Genomic DNA, 25,248 nt, shown 5'->3' with positions numbered 1-25,248 from the left:
CAAACTTTGGAGGACCTGAGAGAGTAAATTACCTAAGGAGTGGGGTACAACTGAGAAAAAATTCTGCAACCTGAATATACTCACAGGAAAACTCAAGGAAGCTCCACCATCCAACTGTGATTTTCTCCCTATGATGCTTACAGGTTTTGCTCACTTAGTAGAAGATACTGTGTTAAGACCACAGAAATAATTAGTATCACATTGCCTATTTTTCCTTATAAGAGGGTGTTGATTCAGCAGCTATAATATATTAAAGTACATAGACAAATTTCTTTTGACTTACATTTTGTAAAATTTAATATATCTATCAGCATGCTTTTGCTTTAGAAAAAAAAAATCAGTGCCTTGCGAGATCACAGTGGACATCATCTACTAGGTTGCACATTGGTTGTCAAAAAAGGTTTGAGAAATATTGTTTACAGTGGGTTATCAGGCAAACTTGATAAGGTTACAGATATCATCCTTCATCAATTCAAGTTCAGTCATCACTAGATAGACATTGTGTAGATTTTCCAAACATGCACTTGCTTGTTGATATCAGTACGACACCTGTCATTACGTGTTTTTTAGGAGATGCCTTCCAGGGTCTGATTATGATATCAGTCTAACTCTGTTTGTATTTCTGTCTGTTTCTGACAGAAGCTGTGAATTTTCTACAATGTAATGGAAAAACGGGGTGACTACTCTCTCCCCACATTTCTCCAAGTAGTAACAAAGAGTCTCTAAACGCTGTTTCTCTGTAGTTTTAAGGGTGTGTGCTATAGTCATAGCCTATCATGAAATCATATTTGGCTTTGTGAGTGGTCCTGCATATCCAGACACTAGATGCCACAGTGTTTCATTTCTGTGATGGAATGCCAGTATCTAAACAAGCAACACCTAGAAAATCTTCCCTCCTTTAGTGTGTGGTACCTATGGGCAGGAAATAGATAATAAATCATCAAAATGCCAAAAATGACAGAATAACCGGCATGAAGACTTAAAGCTGTATGAGAAAATTGCTTGATGTTTAGGAGTTCCAGGCATGGAATTCCTTGAAAAAAGTGGTTTTCTTCCTAATGTATTATCTGGGCATATAGCCCTTTCTCCTTTCTGCTGGCATTTTAATTCCAGTTCAGGCTCCTGTTATCTAGTACAGGCCTCTCCATGACTTCCCACCATTCACCCTGCTCATCTGGCTGAGAATCACAGCAATCTCTACAGACTTCCTGACTTCTAAACTTTTTTTTTTCCCTTCCCAGGCACTGGATTTCGAAAGCAAAAACTTGTATATTCTCAAAGTGGAAGCTACCAACACTCATGTGGACCCTCGATTCCTATACCTGGGGCCATTCAAGGACTCAGCTACAGTCAGAATTCAGGTGGAGGATGTAGATGAACCCCCCATGTTCAGCAGACCAGCATACATAATGGAAGTGAAAGAAGATGTTCCATTAAACAGTGTAATAGGAACAGTAACTGCTCAGGATCCAGATGCTGCCAAGAATCCTGTCAAGTAAGCATATACTACTTCAACTTGCCTGTAAATTTTTTACAGCCTTGATTATGCTTTTATCATGTCAGCACACACAAAAAAATCCTTACTTGTAACATTGTGAATTGTAGGGCATGCTTGAATATGGGGTATTGTACATGGTAAATGATCTCATGTTTGAACATATTTAGGTATGTGTGAATGTGTCTGCATGGCCTTTGCATCTTGAATTATATCCTAATCTCTTTAGTAACTAATCTATGTGGTTATTTCTACCATGAAAAAATTTACTGTAAAGAGACCACTGAGAAAATCTTAGTGTTTTCCTTCCACCTTTAACATTTTCTAGTGCAATGCAGTGCATCCTCTTGGATATATGACAGGGGGGTGATCCAACAGCCTTTTCTTCTTCTGTCTTCTGTCCAGACCTGCTTAACAGAGGCCACAGTCATCTTTTCTAAATCACAAGTAGAAATGCCTCAAAATCAGCTAATGTGCACACCCAGGCTCTGATCTCACCTGTATCAGTGCAAGGCTTGTAAGATAAGAGTCAGTCTCATGAGCTGCATAAATTAAACTTGCCATGAATCAATAAACTGTTCTTAGAGGAAGTGGAGGAAATGTTAAGGTTGGAGTAGCTATACCTAAGTCTTCTTTTTTTGTGAATTGTGTATTGTTTCAGTGCGTACTGGAGTACTGAAGTCATACTGGATAGAGTATTAAAGAACTTTTAAATATTTGTGTTCTTTAATTAAAGTTCATTTCTACTGACAAGGCAGCAAGAGGAGGAATCAAAAAGTGCAGCAGTATTAAATCCAGGTCAATTTTCAGCAGGTTTCTGAGTTGGGCACCTTGGAAATTCAATAGTAGCCTTTGATCAAAATAGAACAGTGCATGTTTAATAAAAATTTAGTCCATCAATACTTTACACTTGTGTGAACAATTATCTTTCATCAAGATTTTTTACAGTAATGAGTAAGTTTTAAGCTCTTAGCTCATCTTGTGAGAGCAGTAAATATTTTAATGTAAATTTCCTAGATGAACAAGCTAAATCTAAAATGTTTCTGGCAGAAACTATCTTCAGTTTGCATAGCATGACCTATACATGAATTCTTCTTCAAGACTAAGCCTTCCAACTTTAATTAAAGTTTTCTTAAATTCTATCCGGACATGCAGCAATTCTCTGGCATTCTGGGCCAGCAGAGCATAGTCACTTAAAGAGCAGCATAATGTTTTGCTGACTTTGGTGAAGCCCCAGGACAAAATGAACATCTTCCGTAGCACATTTTTATGGGCATGGGCATGCTAGCATGAAGATGAAAAATTGATTGGGGTGACACCCAGGCCCCTTGCAGTCTTCATAGGAACCTGCTTTTTTTTATCTAATGGCACCAGAGAGTAAGGGGAGTGCTTCCCTCCTTCCCTGTGGTGATAACTACAACCATTTGCATTTCACACCAGCACCAACTCCTAATTATAAGTGATTTACAGTGGTTAGGGACTATGCTGTTCATTGTTGAGTACTGCCTGCCGGCTCTTTGCTATTAATTGAATGTGTGTGCTAAAACTTCTCTAACTTTCAAAGGGCACTTCTTTAATACCGTGTAAGTACTTTGCATATTTTAGTATCAGATAGTTATTGAGCAAAATTTAGCAGAAGTGTCAAAACTGATGCAGTGCAGCAGAAAGCTTGTCTACTTTTTACCTTAATAGCATGCAACAGCCAAGTGCAAGGAGAAGAAAAATAAAAATCAGAAAGAGGTTAGAATAATAGAAATAAACATAGCAAGAAAAAACATGAAAATCAGTAGGAGAGAAAGGAAATCAGCAGAGAGCAGTAGCCTGAGAGATGTTAACTTGCAATAAATGTAATTTTATGGTGCTAATATCTTGGGTATCTGCTAGAATTTAGGGGCATGGGTTGAGTCTGCATCTTTTTGACAGGGTAATTTTTTTTTTCTATCATGCAATAGAGATGCTAAATCCGATTTTCACTCTGAGCTTCGGGGAAGATGCAATTAGACTGTATATATATGACTTGTCACTTGCTTGTCAATTTTTCTTGACAGTTAAAAATAAAATCTTTAGACACTTGATATTACAATGAAAACCTTCCATTTTCTCCTCTACTCGAGTGAAGATTTCTCTTCTTAAACAAACTGAGCCCTAACTCCGTTAGATGAAAGCCACTTTGATCTTCCATTAAAGGAAACCTTCACAATATCATTATGAAAATGCATTATGAAAAATTCACACACACATCCCTTCCTGACCCACAAATCTTCCTGACTTGTGGTTGCATTAGACAGCAAGCTGCTGAGCATCAGAAGACAATGAAGCGATAGCAAAATATGAAGTGGATATCTTCCCTGGTTGTAAGGCTGCAGAACCATTTGTGACCTGTGTATTGCCAGAGCTAAATTGCATCAGGCTAAGTCTTCTAAGTAAGTTTTGCTCTGATATGACATTGAGAAAATACAAAAATGCACCAGTACATGTTTGAATATATGTCCAAGTATAGTAACATTAAGATGCTCCTGAGTAGCACTCTACAGTCCAGAGGTGTTATAAAAAAAAAGTTTTGCATTCTACTTGTGTTTGATCTACACATAAATAATATGAACCTCTGCATACTGATTTAAAAAAAAACAATGCTGAAACTGGCACTGCTGTATTGTACATCAGATCTTTTTAAATTGCTAGCTGAGTTTTTTTGCTATAGTAACTCCTCAGAGGCATAATGAAGTTCATCAGTCACTGGAACTGTCTTCCCGCTGTGATTTGATTTACTAAAGTACCCCAGATGAGAATGATCTGCAAACAAATGTAAGGCTAAATTTTGTTTGTGTATTTTACTGACAACATATTTGCATGTGTTAGATTCTCTCTTTTACCCTTCCCTTCTTCCTGTTGCGTGCAAGGAGAGACTGGAGTCTTCAAAGATACTTTTTAACTTCCTAGCTTGTCAATTCCTCAGAGCTTGAAAGAGATGAAGTCCTGAAGTCTGACAAATACACACCCGTAATTTCATTAAATAAATGTAAAAATTAGTTTGATGTTGTCTACTTAATTCTTACTAGGTTGTGATCCAGAAGTCAGAATCAGCACCAACTCAAGATAATTAAAAATCCTTGATCAAAAGAGACTGGATTATGCAAACTGAGAAACAGAAGTGACAGTCTAGCTTATTAATATCATCCTTCTAGAGCAGATTTAATGGTATAATTGGAATATACTTTAAATGCACTGACCTTGTATGTATTTTCTTTGGGATATGAAGAAATAAAATTAACATTACATTAAGAAACTGTCTCTGCTGGGTTTTTTTTTTTATGAGTTTGAGTTTCCACTTTACAAATGACTGAATATACCTATGGCTTTACAAATACTTGTACTTTAAAATCCTTAATATCTTGATGAAGAAGAAGCCCTCAATGTTACAGCTCTGATAATCTTAGAAAAAGTCCAGAACCTCTTTTTTTCTTCCAGATCCTGTACCACAGACTGAATTTGGGAAATCTTTCGAAGATAGTGATTGCAATATACCAAGGCATTAAAATGTGCTAAGATAGTAAGATATTTTAAGTGCATTCAAAATATGAAGCTGGAGTGAGAGTAAAATTGAAGCAAAAACTCCCAATGAACAGACAGCTCATGCCTAAAGCTAGTTGCTTATTTAAATGTCTTGCTGAATAAGAGTTTGAAACATAGTATTACAGTTAGCTGGAACAGCTAAACTGTGGAAAATCCTGATATTTCATTTCAAAGAAGAATACAGAATCTAGATTTAACTGCAAAATGGAAATACCAAAGTATTTCAGCTGAAAGGTGTGGAAATGAGCTACAGAATATCTGAAAATAATTGAATTCAGAAGATACCAACATAATATTATATAAAAGCCCGAATGAATGAAAGTTAAAATGAAATGTTTACCATATCAAATACTTAGTCAAAATATAAAAGAGTCAGACCAGTTTGTACAAACTCATTCGCATTACATATTTCAGCCAAGTCAACAATTTCACACATGCTGTTTAGATTTAGACAAAGCAGCACTTTTCAAGCTGATGGTAACGTCACAGTGCTACATAAAAGAACTAAGTTAGTGACACCACAGCTGACTTCCTGCAGCCAAAATTGCAGTTAGCTGTCAGTGAAGTGACAGCAATGAATGAAAACTAAATCTGAACTCCCGAATAATTAGCAAAGTGTGCCCATGCAAGTCCTGCCAAAATATGTTAGTTTTTTGTACTAGTACCTTTGAATGTCATTTGGGTGTTCCCTAAGAATCACCATGGAAAAAGAAAAGCAGTTTAGTGCAAATAAGTAATATTTGCCATTGTTTTGTTTAGAAAGGTAGGCTTCACTTAAATTCTTATTTTGGAATAAGACCTAATAAGTCTAATTTGCTGTAGGCATTATATCCCACATTTTATTTACAAAGAATAAAGTTACAAGATAATTAACAAGTTAGTGAATTTTAAAATTTTGGCATAATCACATTTCAGCTATTTTCTTCTAGTCCTTCTTTCATGCAAGATGTTTCTCAGAATTTAAGAGACACTGCACAGGCACTCTGTAGGAAATCTGTGCAGAATGGAGGACGTGTCTTGCAGCTGCTTCTAGGGCAGAGCAGGGGAGAAAAATTCTTCTCCAGCCTCTGCATTCCCCTGAATTCTGTGGTGTCAATGCCATTCGCTGGCCCAGTTTTCATCTGACTGCTTACCAGCTCAGCTGTTGTCTTCACCCTTGTGTGGACACGAGGGACAGCAGTAGCTGCCTTGTCTCCATCGATGTGGCGTGCAAGGAGACCAAGGGAACAGACTGGGCTTCCAAAGGATCTGTCCTGCATTGTACATGAGCACACAGTTGGGCTGCAAACAGGAGCAGAATAATGCAATTGCATTCTTGCTTTGGCAACATCACAGGCATATTTCTGTCAAAACCCTCCATAATTTATGCAAGAATTTTCCCTTCAGGAGAGATGAAACCAAGTCACAGCATTTGGATCAAGGTGGAAGTGCTCTCTCCCGGGAATTGGAGAGTTCTACTTTTAAACTTGGATTTAGTTCAGCTGAAAAAGCAAAAGATCAGATCGAAAATTTGAATCTGTATTTAGACTCTGAGCTCATCCAGAGCTTGTTAGCATTCCTTTTCACATATAGATACCATCAAGCAGGGATGAGAATGTTAGTTTTAATGAGTTACAACAAATCATTTTGTGATATGTGGAATAATGAATCTCTGTTCTGTGCTGACTTGGTTTGGGAGGGCAACCTTTTTAAATGCTGAAAAGTGAAAAGTACAAATGCGCTCCAGCTGTCACATTTTGTATCAGAAATTATTTGGAACAGTTGAGATATCAATCCATAAAAAGAAGGTTTTATAAAGGAAAAGCCAACTCAGCCTTAAAATAAACTTCGTATCTTTCAGGGCACAGACTTCACATTTTTCACTAAAAACAAAGCTTTGATGATTCTCAGAGGTATGTAAATTCCACAGCAATTCATTTATTCAGTGACAATACTCCACCTTCTAAATCAAACCTCCAATGTGTCATTATCCAGTAGCTCAGAACTAGCTCTTTGTGTGAATACATAAAGACTCTGAAGCCTGTGCTGAAAACAAAAGGAAACCCCATTTACTAGCTGTTTGATGTCTAGTCTTAGAAAAGGGTTTTAGAACATAGAAATTAAAAGGAAAGCATTCCTCTAACCCCTGTCTCTGTATTTGCAGGTACTCTGTAGATCGTCACACTGATATGGACAGAGTATTCAACATCAATTCAGGAAATGGTTCGATATTCACTTCCAAACCCCTTGACCGGGAAACACTGCTGTGGCACAACATTACAGTAATAGCAGCAGAGATCAGTAAGTTAAAGCTAAATATGACTCCTGTCCCTGCTGTAATGAATTTAGCCTTCTAGCTGAGTGTGTGGAAAGCGCAGCTGGGCACATGTCAGGTTTATGGATAGCCCACTCAATACTAATGAAGAAGCAGTAACTCTGCAAGAGGTCGTCTGCAGTTTTGTGTTTATTAGGGACACAGTTCATGAAGAGGTAACGGAGCAGGGAGAAAAGGTGGCAGTTCTGTGTTCTCTGATCATTATAGCCACTTTACATTTTGAACGTGGTCATTGAATTCTGAAACTGGTATGCAGCAAGACAGGTGATTTAAAGCCAAAGTGCATTCCTTGGCTGAATTCAGTCTCATTCAGGCTGGATGTTTTCAAATAAGCCTAAAGTGGCTTGGTTGAGCTGGGTGCTCGGATCTAAGTCCTTTTACGAATCTCCATTTTTTACTTTGTGCAAATCTTTTGAAATTACAAGCTGCAGCTACAAATCAGTCTGTCACTTAGTTTAGGATTGTTCCAAAGTATTGATCTTGTGATAACACTAGACATGCTGATTTTAGAAGTCGAAATGCCAGGGGTCTAAGATAAAGACATATGTTCGAGATGGCCTTAATAAACAATCCACTTTGTTTTAATTCATTATCTATAAGTACATCACATGCTCGAATATCAGGAAATGCAATTCCATTTGCTTTTGCAGAGTCACAGTGCCTATGTTTATGGTGGAATGGTAGATAAGTTTAATATAAACACCAGTTCTGTGACTGTTACAATGCCTCTCTGCAACCCAGAGGCTAAAAAGCTTTTGATTTTTCTGAGACGATATAAGCTCTACTTTCTTTTTTGTATGTGTGTATGGCTCAATTACCTGCTTAACAGTGAGATGAGTATAAAAAGCTCGAAATTACTTGACTCAACTTTCTTCATTGTGTAAGTCTTCTTTAAAACTGAAAACCAATATAAAATGATGTTATTGAGGCAAGCAAATGGGGTTATATGAAGAGGTAGTGGGTATGAGCCTATAGGAATGACAGGACATTAATAATTTTCTCCCTCTCATGAAAGTTTGCATTTTCTAATGCTAGGTATGGGATTTCAGCACACCAAACACTGAATGTTAGTCATGTGGCTGTGTTTCTGTTAAGTTCTTGAAGGTGGGTTCTAGGGTCAAAATTTGTACACTATAGGCAGCTCCTGGGTAGAGCAGAAGGGAAAAATACATGCCTAAAAAGGAAAGAATAGCGAGAATATTTAGCATTGACAATAGCAAGAACACTTGCATTGACCCCAGCTGGCTGAAATAACATGCAGTATAGAAAACTGTCCAAAAACCAGCTTGGCATTGTATAGGAAGTACTCATTTGGTTTCTTGCTTCCTCCCCTAAGCACAGACCTTCTACTGCACCAAACCTTCTCAGCTTAACCTCTTGTGTCTGACACAGGCTTCTGTCTTAATTACCATTCCTCTTTAGTCTGAATCCTTTCAGGCTGCCCCAAACCTTTTTTTTTTTTTTTTTTTTTTTTTTTTTTTTTTTTTTTTTTTTTGTTGAAATGTACTTTTATGATCCAGGACACTTCACTAATTTTAGTCTCAAGAGACTTAGACTGGAAAGCACCACTGCTTATTGTTCCTGGCAAGCCCAGAAATTTCTAGCAAGGCTACTTAAAGTCCCATTCCACTAAATTCCATAGAATCACTTGTTACTCTCAGTGACATTATCTCATCAAGCTCCAACTATATTTCACTGAAGTAATCTAAAAAATATCTAGTCAGGTTACAGGCAGGATATGCCTTCAAATGGGTGGGTGCTCCCTTTGATATATGAAAAAAATAATTATAAAGTCATAAAGAGAAACACCTTTCTGTGATGAGTGCTCTTGATTTGATTTTACAGTTAAAAAAAAATACAGAAGTTGTTTTGCCTTTGTCTAGAATTGTCAGTAAGTGTAGATTGCTCCAGTTTTAAATGCTCTCCTTTTTCACCAGTATGAGCTGCAGTTGCTCAGCAGCCCAGAGAATCAATCATGCTGTGACTGCTGCACATAAGCAGTTGGTGAAATCCCAGGTCAGTACATCTGCCACAGCCAGACAGCAAACTGGCATTAAAACAGGGGACACAGGGCTCGTGAGCCACAGCTGCAGAATTACAGCTGATTTACCAAAGACAATTCCCAGAGTGTTTTTAAATATTTGCTGCTTAACACTTATGGCTAAGTCAAACATTGTCAGGACTATGAGGCTGTATTCTGAAAAAAAATCACCTCCGTAAAAGTTTTATTGCTGGCTCAGCAGAAAGCATATCCCTATGCAAAGAAATAGATTTAAGCAGCTTGTAGAGTCTGTGGAGATATAGAGCCCAGCAGTAATTAAGGGATAATGCTAACAAATGAACCGACATGAATTAATTTGCACAAATAATTTGAAAGATGATGACACAAAATATCCAAAAAAACAAAGACTTGAAGATGTATATAGATTTCCATTAAATCAGAGAAGAGGAATATGTTCTTGGAGCCTAGAGTTTATATCAAGATTCTGTTTATTACAGTATGATTTTAAATTGTGAGAACCTTAAACACCTAGAAGTAAAATGAAAATACGTATGTTTAGGTTTAAAAAGCAGGAAACAAGACAATTCTCCATCTTTAGAGGAAAAGAAACATGTTTGTCAATATACTTGAATGTATTTGTTTGCAAAGTGTGCCCTACAAAATAGTCTTGCCAATAGTCCTGTGACCTCAAATGAATGCCTTTGATTTCTGCCTGTTATAAAAATTCAACTCTTTTATTGATGTATTTTAGCAAAGAATTCAGCTCACTCCATATTATACATAAACTGTTATTTTATACATCGAATGAATTTAGCCCAATGGCTGATATTAGAAAGAGGTTTATGCCTAATGGAATCATATAAACTTCAATGGGACTGTGGAGCCTTAAAGCACAATATTTTGTCCAAATGACTGAGCTCCGTAATACAAATAAGCAATGCCAATTTTGGAGCAAGCATTTTCACATTTGTGAAAGGATGATAAACACATTAATAGGACTTTTATTAAAGTCAACAAGCTACTATAATGAATAAATAGAAGTTGCTATAATGAATAAATATAATAATAAAACCAGCAAGCTACCATAATGAATGCTTGTAGAAGAATATAGAGTCTTAGATCTGCTATATTTTATTGCACTATTTTTTCATTTGAATGATAGGTTTAAATGCATTGATAAACCATATTAACGTGGGTAGGAGATCAACATAGGAAATTCAGTATGAACCCTCATGTAGGAGAGGGGAAGGTACTTATTTTAAAATAAATTATCTCAATCACACTCTTTTCCTCATATTTCTCTCTCTCACATTCCCATACCCACATAATCCTAGGTGGATATTGTGTGATATGCAGCACAAAGGAGACAGATCAATGGCAGTGTCTCTTGGATTTCTTTCAATTAGGGATGACAAATTTCTTTGGGACCAGATCTTGTACATTTCAGGAGTCAGTGGTTGTTATGGTGTGACTTTTTGCCTCAGAATCTTGCCTATTTCACCATGCATGGCCCTGGGCAAGGTTACTGTCGCTGCTTTTATTCCTTATTCTCTGTATCATTTTGACTTAAGCGTGTCTTCTCCCATCAGGAAAAGGAATGGTCTATACAGTATGGTGTGCTTTATTTGGTGTTTTTATTTTTATCCAGAAAGATGACAGTATTTTCACTAATATTCTGTGCTCAGGAATATCTTTGTCAATTTCAATCTCTTGGCACTATGCAGTCCTTATAGGTTAAAAAAAGATTGTTTACATAGCGGGAGGTCTGCAGGTTCTGTATAGAGTTTATGTTTTTCAGCTGATCCACTTCAGTATTTACTCTAGAACATCAGACAAAACAATTCACAACAGGTTAGAAAGCATCTGTGATCACAGCTGCAGTTATTATATTATTTCTATAAAATAATGATAATCATGGTAGCTTAAGGAACTGTGCCACAAGATTTGTAGGGCACAGAGTACCATATTTAACAAGTGGAGAATTAAAAACCCACTCAATCTCATCCTCATGACTTTTTCTGTTAGAGAGCTAAGGAAGGGAATATGTTCTAAATACTTCACTGCCACCAAACAGTATCAGTCAGGCTAATAAATAGATTTAATTTAGTTCCAGTATTATATTTACATATATCACACATACATTCATAATCACACTTGGAACAATCAAAGGAATTTATAAATCCTGGACTCCTACTCCATCATAACTCTGTATTTACACAGAATTAGAGTAATGATACTACATTCATCCCATAACACACCAGAAATCAACAGAATGTAAGTGAAGTGCTCTGAGTGAGAAGAATTGAACCCCCAAGTCTGTCCTTTTCTTCCACTGCACTGAGTCAGTAACTGGGCTAAATAAAATCTCCATTCTGGTTTTGTCATTTCAGACAACCCCAAACAAAGCAGCCGTGTCCCTGTGTTCATTAAGGTCTTGGATGTAAATGACAACGCTCCAGAGTTTGCCATGTTTTACGAGACTTTCGTCTGCGAAAACGCAAAGGCAGAACAGGTGTGTTGCCTGCTCGTACTCAGAAAATATTCCATATTAAATGAGTTTTGCTGCTACTCTTGCATTACCTCATCAAGCGGTGTACTTTGCATTGCATCAAACTTAATTGCAAAATTAAACAGTGACTGCACATTATCTGATTTCACTCAGTATTCTTCCAGCTGACATGATGGCATGTTTTTGAATGTTATTTCCTGTACTGCACCTTGTTGCCCCTGATTTATTTTCATTCTTTCATCCTTTGCTTTATCTAGGCACCTCCACTGTCTCCTTCAAAAACAATTTCATGTCTGTAAATGTTACAGGTTCTGTCTGTGATACAAGTATATCCTGTTAGATAGCTCTCGTCTACCACTCCTATTGTGAAGCAGCTCAAAGTTGCAGATGATTTGGAAAATTCAGCCAAACTATTTCTGTGACATGACATTTGGGTAGATAAACATAAATTCAGCTTGGACTGTCTCACCTTTCATCTCTATTCCTTGTCACATGCAAAGATTTCCTACCCATCTGCAGTGGCATTAACCCAAGCCTTCTGGTGAAATCAACATGATTTTCCTGCCAGCTTTCAAAATCATTATGTCACTCCCTGATGGCATAGGATATAATAGTATGGTGACCCCAAACAGCATCAGCAGCATGTGGATGACTTTTCTTGAGCTCACCATAGCAACATCACCTGCCTTGAAGCAGAATAAAAAATTAATACAAAAGATTGCTTTTACAGTTTTTTTAGAGTATATAAATAAATATAAAGTTCACTGACTTAGGAGATAATTTTGTTCTTATTGTTTCAGCTGATACAAACATTAAGTGCTGTTGATAAAGATGACTCTTACAATGGACATCAGTTTTCATTCTCCTTAGCTCCCGAGGCAGCCAGCAGCTCAAACTTTACACTACAGGACAACAGAGGTGAATTTCTAGGAAGACTTTTCTTTATTATCTTATCCTTGCTTTCAGTCTTCAGATAAAGATTTAATGCATGCTTTGTGTTTCCAGACAACACAGCAGGGATTTTCACTCGAAAAACCAGATATAACCGGCATGAAACAAGTACCTACTTCCTGCCAGTGGTAATATCAGACAATGATTACCCCATCCAGAGCAGCACTGAAACAGTGACCATTCGAGTGTGTGCTTGTGACCATCGAGGGAAGATGCTGTCCTGTAATGCAGAAGCCTTGATTCATCCTACTGGTCTTAGCACTGGCGCTCTCATTGCCATTCTTCTCTGCATCATTATATTACTTGGTAAGTAACTCAGGGACATTTTGTTCCTTTCATAGTCATTTTGCACTGCTGTAATGATTATTCCAAGACTAGGACAAAGGAAAAGTAAAGATATCATTGTCTTATCCTGTACGTATGTTACTGTATTTCTTCTTTTGAGGGCTGCTACAGATGGGGTGCATAGGGCACAACCAATCTAACTTTAGGTATCTGAAAGTTAGCGATATATGAGGGAGAGGAGACAGCTGGGCTCTACACTCTGTTCAATGGAAAGAGACACCTGTAGAGAGACATCTATCCCATCCCATCCCATCCCATCCCATCCCATCCCATCCCATCCCATCCCATCCCATCCCATCCCATCCTTTATTGGTATCTGAGGAGGACCAGACACATTACTCACAACCCTCTGCAGGTGTCCATCCCTTTCTGATGCCCATAGAAAGAGGGCAGATAACTTAGTTTAGAAGAATTAACTTTCCATTTCTAAACTGAGGAGAAAAAAGTCTCAGTGCTTTTTCTCTGTTGGAAAAGGATGCTGAATGATACTGAGGGACTCTCTCAAGGGCTGCGGGGTCCTCCATTTCAGCCACCATTAGTAAGAGGTTGGACCCTGAGTGTGGAGGATGTGCAGAGGACTCTGGCTATGGCACTTACAGGTGGTCAACTTTAAATAGAAATCTAAAAATTAAAATAAATATAAATATAAATATAGATATAGATATATAGATATAGATAGATATAGATATAGATACAGATATAGGTGATATAGATATATAAGGACAGTTTGCAACATCTCTCACATACCTGTCAGGTTCCACCCCTCTTGTACTGCAAACAGTGGTAGTTGGTCACTCGGCCATTATCTGTACCTGTTCATCTGGGGACAACTGTACAATACAACATAGGCTGTTCTCTGGGAGATTTCATTAGGATCTTAGGAGAAAAGGAGGGAGTCAGACCAATTTTACAGCAGTAGGGTCATGCAGGGGACAAAATGTTTCCTTTATGATTCTACTTCTTTTTACCATACTCATATCTTCCTTGGACATGCTTCTCACCACTGCAGAGTTATCCTGATCTTTTCTTTTAACAAAATTTCCTTCTCCAGTAATAAGTCTAAGATGAGGTTGTGGTTCTCAGACTCTAACAATGTAGTCGTGGCTTGCTCAAATAAGCTCCATCCCATTTTCAGAAAAGATTCCCACAATAACAATCTGATCTTTAATTCACCATTAAATTCATTTTTCAAAACATGGTATCATTGCCCCTAAGGGCTAAGCTCACTTTGTATTAAGTTCCTTACCAGAAAAAGTAATGTAATGCTGCAGGTAGTCTTGCACTCGTTAGTACAACTGTGCTCATTAATATCAATCTGACATTAAACGATTTCCTGTTTTATGTCAATCGAAAATAATTGATTCTGTGTGCTAAGCAGCACTTTATGTCAATTACTGCTCATGCCACCATGCACCATAAGCAGATTTTCAATTAACTCAGCTATATAATTTTCTATTTTCAGGTTGGTTGCAGGGTTTGAATGTGCAACCACTACTGAGTGAAAAACAATACTCTGGGCAGACCTGAACCACAACTCAAAGTTTAGCAGCAACAAAAAGGGCCTGTAAATTGCTAGGTTCATATGCAATTTGAGTAAGTTTATCATCTTATCAGGAGGTTTCAGATACTGCTGAACACAGACATGCAAATAAAGGCAATGTATTTCAACATGTAGCTTATGATGGGGTCTTTTCCCTGCAAGTTCAGCACAAAGCAGTAAAATCCACGTATCAGACATGTGATGTATTTATCAAAGTCTCATCCTTGCATGTTCTCTGTAACACTTGTTTTTGTAATGTGATACTTCAGCAACTCTTTGATGTAAAATCTATCATTCCTGTGCTTTCTCAGACCATTCTACCAGTCACTGTTCCAGAAGCCCATTCCAAACTGACATTGGGTTTTTCAAGTTTCCAAAATGTTCTCCAGATATCTCTCTTCTTTCATACACACTTTTCACCAGTCCTTCTACACAGTGCCACGGCTTTTTGCTCTTGAGGAAGACAATCATCTCTCACTGCATTTTTGCACAGCAGCACGAAGAAGCATCACTCAAACTAGGACCCTTCTCTGACACCATAAGTAAATTCTCATCATTAGGCTGAGGTCCAAATGCAATCTAAACTACCTCTCCTAATCCTTCAACTTCACCATCCATTTTCTTTCAACTCATATTTGCAGATGTTCTTCCTTATTCACAGTATTCCTGTGGTAAAATACAGCATTTTCCGGCTTTTTCCTGTATTTCTGGTGACCTTCTGTAGTCAATCTACAAGATGCTTGGGCACACTTACAGGCAGTATTTTGCTCTAAGCAATCCTGCAGGGGAACTCATTATTAAAAAAACCAAGCAATCACATAAAACAAACAAAAAACCCAAACCAAAAAAAACCACCAAAAATCCAACCAAAATAAACAAACAAAAAGAAACAAAAAACAACCACCTTCCCTGACCAAAAGAAAAAACTCACCAGAATTTGTCTGTCAAAGGAAACTAAGAATTTTAAGGTTCCATGGAATAAAGTTTTGGGCTTGGGACGCCCTTAGTCCTTGATGTTGGCCTTAAAAGGTTACAACTGAGGAAAGGACTGAAAAAAAAATCTTTAACAGTTACTGTGCTTGACTCACACGCCATTTTAGAAGCAAAGCTGACATGAAGGATCATTGTGATCCACCTTATCAACTCACATCAATGAGTTTAGGCATTTCTGCTTTGCTTTGCTATGAAAAAACTGTAAAGACAGCAAGAAGTGTCCTTCCTTGGAGTTTGGACAGCAGAGCTGAAATGCTGGGCACTGCAGACCTCAGACTACCAAAGCAACACTGACAGCAGAAATACATCCCTGCTCCTTGCTACTGTTCATTTGTCAATATTCAGCCTTTTACATTTTAATGTAGAATCCAGCTAAGAAATCTGAAACTAGCTTCTACAGGAAAGTGTTGACCATATCCCTTTTCCACGCGCTGTGTCCACTTCTCCATCACTACTGAAAATCATTATTGAATAAAAACATTAAAATTTGCATCAGGATCATGGAAAGAATTCCTTCCCTCCAAATAAATGAAAAATATGTGTATGCAAACACACACTTTAAAATGAAGGGCATAAAATATCTTCTAGAAATCTGCCTTTGTCAGATTAAAAAATACTTTTATCATATCTCATCAGTCCATTTTTTAATTTGTATACTTTTCAAGGTGATGTACACTGTAAAAACATTCCAGGGAAGTTAATAAAACTCAGACTTTGTGCTGGCTGAAAATCTGTTCCATATTCCAAGCTTTTTTCCCAGAGGAGCATGGATTTACTTATCTTGAAATTTTGCTTTGCTAACATCAGTAGATGCCATCCTTGTCCATAGCAGAAGTTGTATATTGTCCAAGGGGTTCAACATAAGTAACATCTGACACTACTTATTCTGGAGAAAGTGTTTCCTCCTTCCCAGATGTCATGAAACTAGTTCTGTTCTCAAGGTGACAAAATTAGGATTTGGCTTTGGGTAACAAAGTGACTACCAGCAAAAAGACATTCTGCTTGGCTTCCTACAGGCTTGAGATCTCCTTTCTTCTGTGCATCCATGCCATTTCATCTCCCAAGGAACTCACAGGCAGAGCAAGCACAGCTTGAAAATCTGATGTGCACATTTTCAGTTTTTCAAAACATCTTCTCAAACTTCAAGCTCAACCAGAGGCGCAGCATTTCTTCTGGGCTTTAATGGATTTGGGGATTAACCTTCTTTCCCTTTCTCTTTCGCTGTTGTTTTTGTTTGCAGTTACTGTGGTGCTGTTTGCAGCACTGAGACGGCAGCGGAAAAAAGAGCCTTTGATAATTTCCAAAGAAGACATCAGAGACAACATTGTCAGTTATAACGATGAAGGTGGCGGAGAGGAAGACACCCAGGCGTTTGATATTGGCACGCTGAGGAATCCCGAAGCCATAGATGATAATAAATTACGCAGAGACATTGTGCCAGAAACGCTTTTTCTGCCGCGGCGGACTGCAGCGGCGCGAGATAACACGGATGTCAGAGATTTCATTAACCAAAGGTTAAAGGAAAATGATACAGATCCAACAGCACCCCCGTATGACTCATTAGCAACCTACGCGTACGAAGGTAATGGTTCTGTGGCCGAGTCCCTCAGCTCCTTGGAGTCAGTGACTACGGACGGAGATCAGGACTACGATTACCTCAGTGACTGGGGACCTCGGTTTAAAAAGCTGGCAGATATGTATGGCTCAATGGACAGTGACAAAGACTCTTAATATGTTGTATTCGGGTTTTTTTTCTCTTTTTTCTGTTCCTCATTCCCAGAAACAGCATTGGGATATGTGAAGTGGCTATTTCTTTCTGTTTCTCCACAGCTGTTTGAAAGGGTTCTCTATTCTACCCATTTGAATTGTCTAATGACTGCAGTCTGTGTGGGTTAGCCATCAGTAAACTTTCTCTAGTATCATTTTATGAGCTTCCAAGAGGCAAAATCCTTATTTTTTGAGTGCATCCAGTTTACCAAGCCAATCTTACAGGCACAGCAGTAGTGGAGGGGAAAAAAAAGGATCAGATGGGGAGCAATATTTTTACTTGTTCTGCTTATATTGTAAAGTGGAGTATATTACTGTTTAAGCTCACTTGCTTTTTACTTGTATTCAGACTATTCAGCTCAGACGACTGCTCTGTCGATTGTGTATTGCACATCCCAATGTAATGAGGTACCCTAGTTTACCCTATGTATTATAGTCAAAAGTAGTGGTGATGGAATGAAGGTTTATTATACAAGTAGAGTAAGCTGAGAAAAGAACATCAAGCACGCATTTTACTCATGAGGAGGGTAGAGAGGCTTAATGGTCATTTAAACCTGAGTGTTTCTCTAGAACTCACCATTTCCCCATTGCACTGAATCATACTAACACACACATATATATAGTTCATTGACTGCTCTGTATATATTCTTTGGACCTAGCATTGCTGGAGAGATGTGTGTGTGTGCACGTGTGTGTGGTCAGTAGCCCCAGTATATAATTCTTAGATGGTTTCCTCATTCTAACCCAGGCTTGCTTTGTGATACAGGGAAGTCATCCAATCCAGCTCCAGATTAGGTCATGACTTGGAGGAAGGAACAGATCATAACTGGGCTTTTGCTTGCACTTCCTCAGTCAGCCTCCACCTGCACATCAGTTCAGTGATGGCCGCTGTCCTGGAGACATTGTAGTCAGGATGTTCATACCCAGCTACTCCTGCCTGTTCTCATGTGCAGGTGGGGAGGAGTGACCTCGAGGTGACTGCAACCCTCTGAGGCAGAAGGAGCAACTGCAGAGGAGGAAAGTGCTTTTTTTTTGGCCTGACTTTCTCTGCCTGGATGTCCGGGGTGGATTCCTGACTGACTCTCTGCCCAGTTTTGCTATCTGTAAAATGGGGAAATAATGCCTACCTCATCAGGATGTTGCAAGAACTATGTAAGACATTTGGAAAATGCTTTAGAAATTGAAAACACTAGCATTCTGCCAGAGGAAGTAACTTTTCATGCTTTTGGGTAGTTGTTTCTTTTTTTTTTCTCTAGACTCAAGCCCTGAACAAACAAATAATGGTCATTCCAGTGGCCTGAAAAGGAGGTTTATAATTATAATTATAATTATAATTATAATTATAATTATAACTCATTTTTTAAAATAAACTACTCAGTAAGGGTTGATAAAGACTTCAATGGAAGGTAAAATTGTAACCACAGTTTTCTCTGTGTTTATCTGGTTTGCCAAGCTGTTATTTTTGTCCTGGTGTGGAGGGGGGTATGTTGCCATAATCTTGGGCCAAAACAGTTTTCTTTATAGCTTGCACACCACACAGTATTTCAGTTGGTTTTTCAAACATGTAGTGGCTGCTCTTCCAACCCAGACATCTAGGAGAGGCTCTCTGGAGAAAACCCTAAGGGTCTGCCATGGGCATATCCCATTCCAGGAGTTAAACGCCACCCTGTGTCCCAAAGTAGGGACCCAGCCCATAGCACTGTGCCAAGGAAAGAAATAATTACTATTTTTAAAATACCTCGTGTAACTATTCTAATTTATTTCACGAAACAATATTTAATACCAGAATTGCAGGAATGCATCTATTTTCCTCCTCCCCCAAATTTTAAGTGAATAAATTTGAAAACTAAACAGCTTCAATTTACCTCAGAAATAAAGAGAGATGAGAAAAAATGTTAATAAACAGAAAACTAAGGGCAATTAAAAATTAATCCCTGGAATTCATTATTCCTTGTGAGTTAAAGAGAGCAGTAAGAGTCCCAAGTATAAGACTTTTACAACCACAATACCAGAATTTTAGATTTTGTGGACCAGCTCAGAGTGAAGAGGATGAGCCAGCCATGCTGTGGCCCTGGCTGGGCAGGAAAGGACTCATTGAGCACTGCACACCTGTAGGTGTAGGGCACAGCAGATAATGGCTGGCAGATGCCCAGCACTATAGATTGGATGCTTTCAGAGCAGAGGGGCCCAGAGTTTCCAAGGGTCCAGAGCCTTAGGCCTCCCTGGTGAAAGCCTCTCAGAGTGTTTATGTCCAAAAGAATATGGTTCCCTACTCCATCACTTGGTGAGGTGCTGAGCTGCTGCACCCATCATAATGGCAATGGCATGGCTAGAGCCTTATTTTGTCCTCTTCAGGGCCCCTAAGTAATTTAAGATGCTACAAGCCTAGCTCTTCATGACTTCCTTGAAATTGGAACTTCTAGGAAGCAATCTGTCCAAAAGCTGGCTCTGGCAGACAGGAGAGACCTTATGGATTTCAGACATGTGGAGGAGCAGCAGATGCTCAGCACCACCTGCCCCAGGTCCCTCACCTTGGGGTGCTCCCCTCACACAGTGTCAGTGGGGCCAGCACATCCCTCCAGGGGCTCTGCCCAGGGGCTTCCTAACACATCGCTCTCTCTCCCTTCACTCTGGGGTTGCCTCCAGCAAATATCCCCAAGCTCAGAATCCAGCTGGATGCCCATAGTGAGCCAGTGAACTGTCCCCTCCCTTCCTTAAGCCTCAAGGAAACAGATTGGTGTGTGGAGGGGATGGCAGGGCTGGCTGTGATATTGTCCAGCCCTGCAAGCCACCTCCAGCTTAGTGGGAAGAGGGAGTTGGTGGCGCTTGGCTGAAGACAGCCCCGGTGCCCTGAAGGGGCAGGGCCACTCTGCAAGTCAGCAGCCTGCATTAGTCACTTCTTGGGTGGGATAATGAGACAGCAGGACCAGTGAACTCCTTGTAACTATTTTCCTATGTTTGTACAGTGATTTAGTGATTGTTAGTAGCAGTCCAAGCGCAAGTTTTAGGTTGATTTGGTTTTTTTTTTTCCTTTTAATTCAAAGCCGGTTTTATCTTGTCCATTGAGTGACACAGTAAATAATAGAGAGTGGCTACTCGTGCCTGTTATGTAAATATATTATATATATAAAATTATGTTATGTCACCACAAATATGGTGCCTGAATAGCAAATGCATTCTTCTAAGAAAATTTGAGGAAAACTTGCATCCAAATTATTATTTATGCATCTAGGTTTTAAGGTCTATTTTTTTTCCTGCAAATTAAACAGATTTAGCATCTCTCACACAGCAAGGAGAGTTCAGTTCTTTCTTTTCTTCTTGCTTGGCAGTACCACAAAGTGCAATTTATAAAATCAGTACTGCATTCTAAATATTGAAAGTGCCATATTGCAGTGAATACAAACCTTTGCAGTAGTATTTCTTTGCACTTTGTTGCATGGTGGTGTGCTAGATGATAGAAATGAGTATTTAACAATGCTTTCACACAGTGCTACAGTTGTCATTTGTAGATAACCAGTTGTTGGACTATGGGCTATGAAGTGGCTTTCAAGGCTGTTTTAAGCCTGCTCTTTTTACAACCACACCTACTTCAGAAGAAGAAATATTATTAGGCAGTTTAGCTAAGCCAGGTAGAGAGATAAAAATGCAGTTGGCTTTTAATTTGGGAAAGCATCTGACCTAACAACAGGAAACATATTAAAAGATGCCAAGGAATTCAGTGGAGTCAACGTGAAACAGGGACCTGGTAGGCTATACCAGCCATGCTACTGCAGAACAATAACATCTCTACACTTTAAATAGAATAAGGTTTCTACAGTAACTATTTCATCTCAACTCCCAAGAGAGTCACTTTACCCCAGAAAACTGGTGGGGAGTTGTTTTTGTTTTGTGTTTGCTGGGGTGGTTTTTACCCCAGGAGAACTACTTAAGCTTAAACCCAATTCTATCCCACAGCAGCACCAGTATAGGGAGACACAGCAGCCCGTGCCTCCAGTGCAGCTGTTTCAGGACATCTCTCTGTGCTTGGAAGAGAGCTGAAGCAAAGACTTGCAGAGAGCTCTGCACAAGACTCTACCAGCAGTATCACAGGTCTGAGATGTGTTCTCAAACCTGACAGAGAAGGAATTGTGTCAAACCATGAGAAAACCAAATTGTATGTATTTTTCAATTATATCTGTTAAAAATCTGCTGGAAAAGATAGGTAGTAGAAGAATATGTCACCTGTATACCAACAGAAATGTTTTCTAAATTTTTCCTAAGAAACATATTTGTCTGGTCTTGCTTCCAGTGTTTCTTTACTGTTAAATGTGAATGGAAGAGGCAACCTTCAAATAATCCACTTTAGGAAGTAGTAGTCTACATTACAAGTTACAGCTTTTCCATTTCTCTGTTATGAAAATAAACAAAAAAAAAATCCCACAAAACCAAGAGAATGAATATCTGCAGTACCATAAAATCCAGAACAGTCATAGCGAAGTATAGCAGAGAGAAATGGCTTTAAAAATGTATGTCTACACATGTTTGAAAACCAGAATTATGCATTTTGAGCAGGACCAGCAGTGGACTTCTAACACTTTCAGGCTTTCTGACACACCAGAGAGAGATCTGCATGGATAGGGAGAAAGACATCTCTTTTACACCAAGCAACGTAAATCCAGGCTGTTTCATCCAGGCTGTAGATCTCTTGGAAAGAAAGGCACATGTTAAATTTCTGCAGCAGAACTATCTTCATGGTCTTCTGCAGGGTGATTCCTGAGAGTGGTTTTGAGCAGGTAACTCTCTGCAAACACCACTGTGTTAGTTCTACCTGCCACCATCTATTAGAAAGGTCTCTCCACGTTTCCTTTGGCTATGAGAAGCATTGAAGTGTTTCAGAAGACCACTGTCCCAAATGGATGCTGCCATCCTCCTGCCCATTTGCATTTCAATTAACGCTGGAGTCTGAGCTGCCTCATCAAATGAGAGCTGACAAAGTAACAGTCATTATGCTGCTTCCAGTGAGTATGAAACGTCATAAGCTGTGAAAGGCAGGATTTTTCCAACCCATCTACACCTCTGAAACAGCAGCCTCATCCAATAAATGTCAAAGCCACAATATTTTTTGCTTTCAGTTCAGTCTTTAGAAAGAGTTCTTTTCTCAGAGATTGTTTCTGTACTTAAAGAGGAACAAAAGCATGTTTGATGTCCACAGACTCATGCATTGCTCCAGAAAGAGAGAAAAACATAGAACTCCAACACAATGCTTTAATACCAGTCTCTGCCCTCAGCAGTTTTATTTAAGCCAGCTGAAACAATCTTGATCCTGCCCATCATTTTGCAATATTACACTTTTGAGCCCAGACTTGTGTTTGTCATACACTAAAACAGTTTCCTGAAGAGTTCATAAAATTCAGTGGTAGGTATCCAAGAGCTGTGGCTGGGGTCATAGGAAGTACAAGTGTCAGAGAACTGAACATTTCAGGAAGAAGAGCAGGAGGTGAATTGCATGGGGGGTGAGGGGAGATAGTCAGTCATATGCAAGGCAGGCCCATGGCACTTAAAAGCCACAAGGCTATCATCTTGTGTGTAGAGTTACTGGATCTCAAAAGAGTTTTTACAGAATCTGCCCTTATTCTTTTTTTCTTCATGTATCTTTCGCTTTCTTTAACAATAAATTTTAAAAGAAAAAAAAAAAAAAGAAAAAAATAAAAAGGAGCTGCTATATTTAAATTTCTCTTACCACAAATTCAATTTGACAAATAAGGCATAAGTCCAGCATATAGAGAAATCCTTTCCATTCCCATGGGCTTTTGACTTTTCCTATGAGACTGCACTATTTATGTAAATATACTTGGAAACACTTTCTATAAGCTTTTAGTTTTCTATGATCTATTACTTTAGTGTTTATTAAAGATAAAAACTTATAGAACTATTAAGCATTCAGGTGAACACAATAAAGAAAAAACACTGCAAACACAAAATCTTTCTGGATTTTGACACATAAAAAACTCTTCAGAATCACTGTACTGTTTTAATTCTGTGATTACTTTCATTGCTTTGAAAAAATTAAACTTTAAAGAAAGGCCTTATAATAAATGCTATGTGCATCTTAACTGTGTTACTGAGCTAAATCAATCTGGCAAACTCCTATTGTGATTTTTGATTTTTTTAAACCCTTTAAAATAAATGCTTTTTGGAATTGATTTTTTTAAATTAAAAATACTTCCAAGCATAAATTGAAAATGATGCCTCCACCTGGGAAGATTTACTTGCTGGCATGCTCCAGCCACACAGTCTCTCATGATGTCATCCCCTGGTTGTGCCAAGGGAGCCTCAGCATTGGATGGATCTGTCATTGTTCAGCAGAGAGCAATGAGACATTTGTGGGTGACAATTTTGTCACCCAAGAGGTTTACACCTAGAACTTCCCTGTGTTGCAGAGGGACCCATGCTGGAATGATTATCTCTTCTGCAGCGTGGATGGGCAATTTGTTTTTGTCAGATGGAAGGTGTGCACTCTCTCCCTTATATTTCCTGTTCACTGTACTGGCTTCTTTTTTTGGGGTTGGGGAGGGCAGGGGGAGATGAAATTTAAGGATTTGATGAGAAACCAATTTGAACAACAATTTCTCACAGACAGAGTGAATTTGCCTTTTTGCAAATTGATTTTTGTAACAAGTTATTTATATGATATTACTTAATAAATTGTTTTTTCTAACTTGTTTTTTTTTTTTTTTTCTAATTCTCTCAATCTATGTTATGTATTTACAACACTATCATAAAGATAAACCTTTGAAAAGATTCTCCAATCACTTTAAGACAAAGGGCGAAATTGACTCAGTCTTTGAAATTCCATTCTTAAGTGTCTGGTGTGCACCATGCTCTAAAAGCAGTAGGATCACTATTCTGTGATCATTGAGGCCTCCCAAGAGTGGTGTAATTCCAGAAGGAATCATCCACAAGGAGGATATTAGCCTGTGATCACAAGCCTAATTTTGACTAGCCAAGGTTCCCCAGGAGGGCAGCAGAAGCTTTGTCAAGGTAAAGCGTGTAAAATGCCTTTATTTAAGCATATAAAGATCACATAATTTATAATAGCACTGCTCAGTTATTTGTCTTTCATCATGTGAGATTAAAAAAAAATTAGTCTCATTGCAGTTATGGAGAGTCCAAATGTCATTTGCAGTATCTTTTTACATAAGAAGAACAACCTCCAGAGAAAATTCTTCATTTTAATTCTCCCTTAATAAAAGAGCTGTCTATATCTCCAGAAATTCCATCATATTTTAAAGGACAAGGACAAGGAAAGAGTGGGAAAGGTCACAGCAAAGTAATATTTCATTAAAAGCATTAGAGTGAACCACAAATTCAAACAGTTTAGCACTGAAACCCATATAGGGCTCCCATATGAACCCATAGCCCCATATGAAAGGACTAAGTTCTGTAACTGATGAGAAATTAGCCCAGATATCCACCTGCAATCTTTGGTGAAGCTGCCTCTGTATGAATGGCCAAAAACCCCTCAGCTTTTAAAAACAATAGGAGATCACAAGGATATAAATGCAAAAGTCAACGCAGTTTTTATTTACCTCATTGTCTGAACACCAAACCAGGGAGACCAAGCATGGCACTGTACAGGAGGATGCATCTTCTGCCCACCCCCTCGCTTCAACAGAGGCACACACATACACACACATTTGCAGGTGCAAGCACAGAGAGGCTGCAGTGACCCCATCTCTGTTCCTTTGTGCATCAGAGCAGCCCTGTTTCACAAAACCTC

At 38.6% G+C, this 25,248-nt stretch overlaps 1 protein-coding gene across 2 annotated transcripts in view; it reads left to right on the top strand.

Moving 5' to 3' along the window:
* The window catches only part of CDH6 (cadherin 6), a 105,966-nt gene extending 87,264 nt beyond the window's left edge, over positions 1-18,702 (top strand). For both annotated transcript variants that reach the window (XM_071453615.1, XM_071453624.1), the window contains exons 7-12: positions 1,242-1,495; positions 7,212-7,348; positions 11,775-11,896; positions 12,694-12,811; positions 12,899-13,150; positions 16,963-18,702. In XM_071453615.1, coding sequence (XP_071309716.1) covers positions 1,242-1,495; positions 7,212-7,348; positions 11,775-11,896; positions 12,694-12,811; positions 12,899-13,150; positions 16,963-17,453 — 1,374 coding nt within the window. In that variant the 3' untranslated portion in view covers positions 17,454-18,702. The remainder of the gene's footprint in view (positions 1-1,241; positions 1,496-7,211; positions 7,349-11,774; positions 11,897-12,693; positions 12,812-12,898; positions 13,151-16,962) is intronic.
* The last annotated feature ends 6,546 nt before the right edge of the window (positions 18,703-25,248 follow it).

Source organism: Agelaius tricolor, unplaced genomic scaffold, assembly GCF_023055355.1.
Source record: "Agelaius tricolor isolate 1412-34295 unplaced genomic scaffold, bAgeTri1.0.p SCAF_2, whole genome shotgun sequence".
In the NCBI taxonomy this organism is placed as follows: Eukaryota; Metazoa; Chordata; class Aves; order Passeriformes; family Icteridae; genus Agelaius; species Agelaius tricolor.
The sequence above is the reverse complement of the archived record's forward strand: the minus strand, read 5'-3'. Positions and strand labels throughout refer to the sequence as shown.